This window comes from Mycetomoellerius zeteki, unplaced genomic scaffold, assembly GCF_001594055.1.
Source record: "Mycetomoellerius zeteki isolate Tzet28-1 unplaced genomic scaffold, Tzet1.0 scaffold1005, whole genome shotgun sequence".
Lineage (NCBI taxonomy): Eukaryota > Metazoa > Arthropoda > Insecta > Hymenoptera > Formicidae > Mycetomoellerius > Mycetomoellerius zeteki.
This window is the reverse complement of record NW_017255918.1, coordinates 2,817-10,318: the sequence shown is the minus strand read 5'-3', so window position 1 is coordinate 10,318 and position 7,502 is coordinate 2,817. Positions and strand designations below refer to the sequence as shown.

Sequence of the window (7,502 nt, the reverse complement as noted above, 5' to 3'; positions counted from 1 at the left end):
TGTGTGTATTCGCGAACATAAATGCGGACCTGGATGATAAATACAAAAAATTGGTGTCGTGAAATTAGAGCGAATGTGTGTAAGAATTTTCGGGGGAAGGAAACGACAGGGCGGATGGAAATTAAATAAAGGTGATTACTGGATTTCTTTAATGATACAAGAAGAAGGGGGGAAGAAATTTAGAAAAAAACGTACCGGGACTAAGAAAGGATGGAGAGAGTAGGGAAGGAAAACAGGGATATGAGCGTCTGGAGGTTGTCCGGTTATGGCATTTCGGACTTCGTCGGGATCTGCGGTTTCGAATGTTATGGTAAAGGCGTCTTGGGGAAGAGGATCGGTGGAAATTTGAAACTGGGAAAAAAGGGAATTTAGGGATCGGTGATAACCATGGTAGTAATAATAGTGAGGATGAGCTGGGGGAATTTCGGCCACGAACTCCACGCTCGATGTTGAGTCAGCGGGAGAGGAACAACGGGAAAGGGGGGGTGTGTTGGGAAAAATTCGTTGGGTGAGGAGAGATGAGATGGATTCCGCGTCAGGGGAAGGAGAACGGGGAGGAGGTGGAAGGGAGAGTAGCGCAAGCGGAGGTGAAGAAACAGGTGGAGAGAAAGGAACTGGAGGTGAGCAAGGGTGTTGATTTAAAGAGTGAGGGATGCTAGGGGAAGAAAGGGGTGAGACTGGGTCTAGAATATTACTATGATTACCATTAATTATATTATTGCTGTTTTTCAAAGTAGCCAAGAATGCATGATAGGCTTCGTCTAGGAGCAGACGGGCCTCCCTAATCCGCTGTCTCCGTTGGCATTTAGCCGCGCGGGAAACCCGGGAGCGACGTGGTCGGTCACTTACTACGAGATTTGAATTGAAAGTTATAGATATTATACCCGGCTCTGCATTAAACAGCAAATAATGAAAGGGTGGGATAGAAAGAGAAAAGAAAAAAAAATACAAAAAAAAGGAAAAAAAAAATAAGATTATGTGACTCACTTGTTTCGACGAATCCTCCTGAGATTTGTTGGAATTGTTGGTACGAGATCGACTCAGGAAAATGCGGAGAAGTGATCTTGAATCTGTTGCCACAACTCAGTTATTTTAACTAACTCTTTTTTACTGACTGTCAATTTTCAATTCTTTTTTTTTACTGCCGCTCGACTCGTGAGATCGCGGTTTATATAGGACTCTTTTTGGAGGTGGATCCTTATGGGATGTAATAGCTTGACCGATTAAGATTTTGATTGGCGGGATTTGCCCCCAGAAGGGTACTGGTGGTCTCTTTTGTTTAAAAAATTTAAGATCACCGAGAGCTTATTGGTGAAATTGACTTTAGTCATCCGCCCCGTTTCTTGCATCGGATTGGTCAGTTTTGGGTGGTGTCGCCAAGGATAGGAGTGGGTGGCTAGTGTAAACTTTGATTTTCTCGTGTGAAACTTATTGCTAGGTTCGCAATCTCTTCTTAAAACTATATCAAGAAAGATCGTCGTCCGTTACGAATCCACGGTATTGGATGACGATAAACAGATTCCTCTTCGAGTTTCAAAGGTGTAATCTATGATTTCTAAACTTCCGTCGGTCACCGGTGTTGGGTTTTATCTCCAAGGGTATGGAGTTACTACTAGGAATTGATTCAATTATTTATTCGTCTATCGAAAGAGGAATCTATGGCGATCTTTTGTTTTGAACGGACCGTGGTCTCTATGCCTGAAATTTCATCGCCTTCAATCCCGTGGTTGATATTTAGATCCGTGGTGAAAAATAAGGGGTAGATTACTCTTTGATTACTCTCCATAAACAGTCCGAGATTGTTATTAACTACTTATATTTCATAAATGATATCCGAGTGACAACGATCGAACTTCCACAAAAGAAAAGAATCGTGGAGTCTACAGGACGTAACAATAATAAATAAAACAAATATCTCTGTAACTTTTATTATATCAAAATTTATTGCTTTATTTGTAATAAGAAAGATAAGTTAAAAAATATTAACAATTAAGTAAGTAATACATATTTTTAAGTGCCTTAAATAACAAGGCCGGATCTACAATAGGTGTTTTAAATCTTAAAAGCCGTAAAAACTGACCAATTACAATTAAATGCGAGGAGAATAATCGATTATAATTCATCCATTTTTTATGGCTTGATGCTTAAAAATCTATTGTAGATCCGGAGTTAGTGAGAGTTCCGTTAGCATACATCCCCATAATATACATCTACTGAAATCGGTCAGTACCTAGTAATTTTTCTCTGCTTTAATAATAAGAATATTTTATTTTAAATTGGCAAATTAGCAATGTGCGTTATCAGATCCCTCTCAGTAAGAACTGCTTTTAAATTTTACTTACCCATAATAATTTTGCAGATCTCGAGTTGTGAGAAAATTTCTTTTTTTTTAGCTCCATACCAACTATACTTTACTGCTATTTCGTTTGACAATATGGCTCTCATTAATCGTATGGAAGATGTCCTACCATTTTCGCATGTTAAACGTGATAATTGCTTTATCTACAATCATTATTAGTAACGTTTTCAGAAAGTTGAGTATCTGACTTAGTTGTGGAAATATTTTCCGAACATTTCATATATGTGTCATTAATACCAGTATTTTCAGTATTTATAGTATCTGCAGTTTTTACTGATGTATTAATGAGAATAGCATCACATACGCAATTGGAATCTGATTTGCATAATGCACGTAAATGACTCTTCGATAAACATGAAATGGCTTTTTTCGGTCGATTTTGATTCATTTCAAATCTATTACAAATATATTTAATATGTAACATGTGACATGGAAAATTATTATTATAAGACAGTATATTAAGAGAGAGAGAGAGAGAGAGAGAGAGAGAGAGAGACAGACTGCAGTTACAAAATTATATAATAAAAATAGAGGAAATTGATACGTTCTATTAGGTTGTTCGGAAAGTTTCTTTCGATTCTTTTAGCTCAAAATTATATAATCATATCAGACATTTGTTTAGAATCACATATTAGTGAAAAAATATTAAATAAAGCCAATAAGATATTATATAATTTCAAAAGAATACAAAGATTAAGAAAAAGTAAGATATTTTAAATTAATTTAAAATAATATAAATGTAATTAAAAAATAATTAAAAATATTAATTTTTTAATGTAAGTACTTTAAGTATTCAAGATAATTCTGATAATTTATGTAAAGCTTGATAGTGATACAAAGAGTAGCTGTTCTATAAATATAATAAAAGAAATTTATTTATTTATAGAACTAATCTGTATCACCATGTAACTTTTTTTGCATAAATTATTTTGAATATTTAAAATATAATAGAATAAATCATCTCTTTCTATCTAATGTAATGCTGATTGTAGAATGAATCGATAGTCGGAAGTTTTAATCTTAATCGGTGAATTTGATCAATCAGCGTTAGTCTTACAAGTTAGCTATTGGTCAACTTCATCGATTAAGACTAAGAACTTCCGACTACCAACTCATTGTATTATAGAATCAGCTTTATAAATTCTAATTTTTCTGGTATATATATGTACTTACTTTCTAACTTCAATCCCTTGTGCGTCGAAAAACCTAAAACTTTATATTCCACATGTATTGGAAAAATCACAGAAAATATCAAGCAAATAGTAATCACGTATGCTACAATAAACAATTTTACATTAGAATAAACTTATATAAATATTAAAGTTTTCATAGATTGAAATTTCATTGTTTTAAATGTACTTAAAGTTATATGTATTTTTTAAAAAATATGTTTTATTATTTTTATATATATATCACACACACATAAAACTATACCGCTTATATTAATTTAAATATGAGATTATTTTGATTGTAATAACAACGTACAAGGCATGTAGGGACAAATATAGAAGCAAATATAAATCATTTCATATTGAAAGCATTTGAAAAATATTTTAATTATAAGTCCAGGTCTACATATAAGTTGATAGTTCTCTGAGTCTTATAGGTGAATTGGTAAAATTAGCTAACAGCCAACTTGTATAACACACAAGGACATGAATGTCTAAGCCTAAATTGCTTGCATATCAGAGAAGACATAAGAAGGAATGAGAAAGCATGGAAAAGTATGTACATACATACATACACACAGGACATATAAATGCCTAGTCATCCGAAAATTCATATTTTTTCATGCCTTCTTATTCCTTCTTATGTCTTCTTCGATATTCGTGCAACTTAGGATGGCTAGACATTCATGTCCTCGTATGTACAAGTTGGCTATTAGCCAACTTTATCAATTTACCGATAAGATTCAGCACTATCGACTTTGTACATCCGGACTTATAATTTTAGAATATTTTGTCAAATGCTTTCGATATGACTTGATTTATATTTGCTTCTATATTTGCCTTTGTATGCCTTATACATCGTTATTACAGTCAAGATAACCTCATATTTATAATATAAGCGGTAGTTTTACTATAAAAATAATCAAATATATTATAAAAATAATATATACAATTTATTTATAATAATATATTCTGAATAATTTTATGTACATTTAAATCAATATTGGATAAAATAAAGATACGATTATTACAGATTACCTTTGATAAAACGTTGCGAATTATGCTCATTCCGCTCTTCTTCTTCGAAATCGAGCACCAGGAGCTTTAAGATACTTTTACATGACAGCGTCAAGCGTCGGCGTCGAGCATCGTGAGCTTGCTATTCATCAATTATGATCAGGTGACCTGTTTTTAGCGAATAGTAAGCTTACGATGCTCACATTCGAAACTCCCATGTAAACCGGTTTTACATAGCACGTAGAACGTTAAGGGGGCCCGCACACACCTTCCGTAACAGTAATCATAAGACGTACGACCGTAAGAATCAGCCAATTAGAATTAAGATTTCAAAAGAATTCTTACCTATGATTGGCTGATTCTTACGGTACGTCTTATGGTTACTGTTACGGAAGGTGTGTGCGGGTCCCCTAAACGCGGATCTCAGGTCAGATTAATTTTAACCTTGACGCATTTATATATTTGGCTATCGCAATAAGCTTGCGACCTGTATTCTGCGTGCTATGTAGATACGGTTTTATGGCATTTTCATAGAAAGAAAGTGGTAAACTGGTTATGCGATTTGCTGGATTCACACTGGATCCGATGTGCGTCGTATGACGCTCTGCAACCAATCAGAAGACAGGATTTTGCTTCGTATCATCGAAATAAAACTCTGCTTTCTGATTGGTTGCAGAACATTGTACGACGCACGTCGGATCCAGTGTGAATCCAGTAATTCGCATGATACAAATGGAGTTTTATTGCAATCAGGAGTCGGGTAATGTGATCAGTTTTTTCCAATCTTTTCCATGAAAGCACAGATAAAATAACGTCTTTACTTTCTCGCAGTACTGCCACAGCATGCTACAACGAACTTTGAAACGGTATAATAAATTGACAATGATCTGTCAGCGCTAGCAAATAAATTTGGAACACAGCCTATATATATATTATATATATGTATATATACATAATATAATATATGCACTCGCTTCGTATGAAGTTCTCAAGTCTTCTACCTATCGCGGAAAACGCGGGAAATATACGAGAAATGTTCCTGAAAATATACGAGAAATAATACTCTACAAGAATATTATGAGTATATTATTGATATTATGAATATTCTTACAAGAATATTATGAGTATATTATAGATGATCATCGTACATTCCGTAGAAGTATAGAATATGTGTATGATGTCATGTTCCATTAAAGTATAAATTATACATATCCTGAGAATATATGGGGAATAATATTCTACAAGGATGTTATATGAATATTCTGAGTATACTATAGATGATCATCGTACATTTCGTATAAATACAGAATATCCGAGTAATATCATGTTCCGTTAGGGTTATATATAAAATAATTTGTTTTTAAAGCAGAAAATGTGTATTTTTAAAGCAGAGAATTTGTATTTTTAAAACAGAGAATTTGTATTTTTAAAGTAGAGAATTTGTTTCTAAAGTAGAGAATTTGTTTATAAAACAGAATTTGTATAACCTTTTATATATAACCATTTGTATAACCATCGATATGACAGGTTTCATAACCTGAATATCTGTCAACTTTAACAATTAATATCTTGGTTCGCGGGACACTCTTTTTTGCCAGATTCATTCATTTCGTGCAAAAACGCATTGAATAAACCTAATTTTATTAACATCAGAGGTGAGGAAGCTAAACTCAATAATTATCATTCTTTCTTTATTTCTATCTGTGTTTATTGCGCTTTTTATTGTTCTTTATTAATATATAAACATAAAAGTAATTTCAAGACTGAATAGATTTTTTATTGTTTTACAGTATGCGCACTTACAAGCAAAAAACAGACAGAGCTTCTGTCACTCAGGAACAGATGCAGAAAGCTACAAATGATGTATTACAAAATGGCAAGAGTGTAAGAGCAGCAGCTTTTGAAAACAGAATATCAAGAATGACTTTGGCAAGATATCTCAAAAAACTGGAAGATAAAGGAAAATTTGCTAAAATAGGGTATGCTAGTCCAAGACAAATTTTTAATGAAGAGCAAGAAAAAAAAATTAAAGGTTATTTACTAAAAGCTTCCGATATTTATTTTGGCTTAACTCCCAAAGATGTTTGCTGTCTTGCTTATAATTGCGCTTCTCAATTTCAAATTTCTTATCCTGACAGTTGAAAAATTAACAAAATGGCAGGCAAAGATTGGTTAACTTCGTTCTTGAAAAGAAATACTAAACTGTTGATTAGAAAACCAGAAGCAACTAGCCTCGGTAGGGCGACATCTTTTAATAAGACCAACGTTAATAATTTTTTTGATAAATTAGGCTTTATTCTGGATAAATACAAGTTTACTGCCTCAAAAATTTGGAATATCGATGAAACTGACGTCTCGACTGTATCAAAGCCAAGCAAAATTGTTGCAGCAAAAGGTAAACGCAATATAGGCTCAATAACTTCAACAGAACGTGGTACAAATGTAACGGTGATAGCAGCTGTCTCAGCGTCTGGCAACACCATTCCACCAATGTTCATTTTTCCTCGCAAGAAATACAGAGATTATTTTGTATCAAATGGATCACCAGATAGTATAGGGATGGGTAATGCCAGTGGTTGGGCGACTAATGACGAATTCCTTGCGTTTATGAAGCATTTCATCAAACATGTAAAGCCTTCAGTGGAAGATCCATTATTAATCTTGTTAGATAATCATTCATCCCATCTCGCAATTGAAACAATAAATTTGGCCAAAAATAACGGAATTATTATGTTATCTTTTCCACCACACTGCAGTCACACAGATTACATCCGCTTGATGTTTCCATTTTTGGGCCTTTAAAAAAATATGTTGCAAATGCTCAAGACGGATGGTTACGTAGCAATGCAGGCAAGACGATGACTATATATGACATACCTAAAATAGTTGCTGAAACACTTCCATTAGCTACTACATCTCTTAACATTATACATGGATTTAAAAAGACTGGAATATTT

General features: G+C 33.6%; 1 protein-coding gene across 1 annotated transcript; it reads left to right on the top strand.

The window, feature by feature from the left end:
* The first annotated feature begins 6,336 nt into the window (after nucleotides 1-6,336).
* On the top strand, nucleotides 6,337-7,347 carry LOC108731355 (uncharacterized). Its single transcript, XM_018461656.1, has 2 exons — nucleotides 6,337-6,524; nucleotides 6,759-7,347. The coding sequence occupies exons 1-2, from the start codon at nucleotides 6,337-6,339 to the stop codon at nucleotides 7,345-7,347; spliced, it is 777 nt and encodes a 258-aa protein (XP_018317158.1).
* Nucleotides 7,348-7,502: the final 155 nt, after the last annotated feature.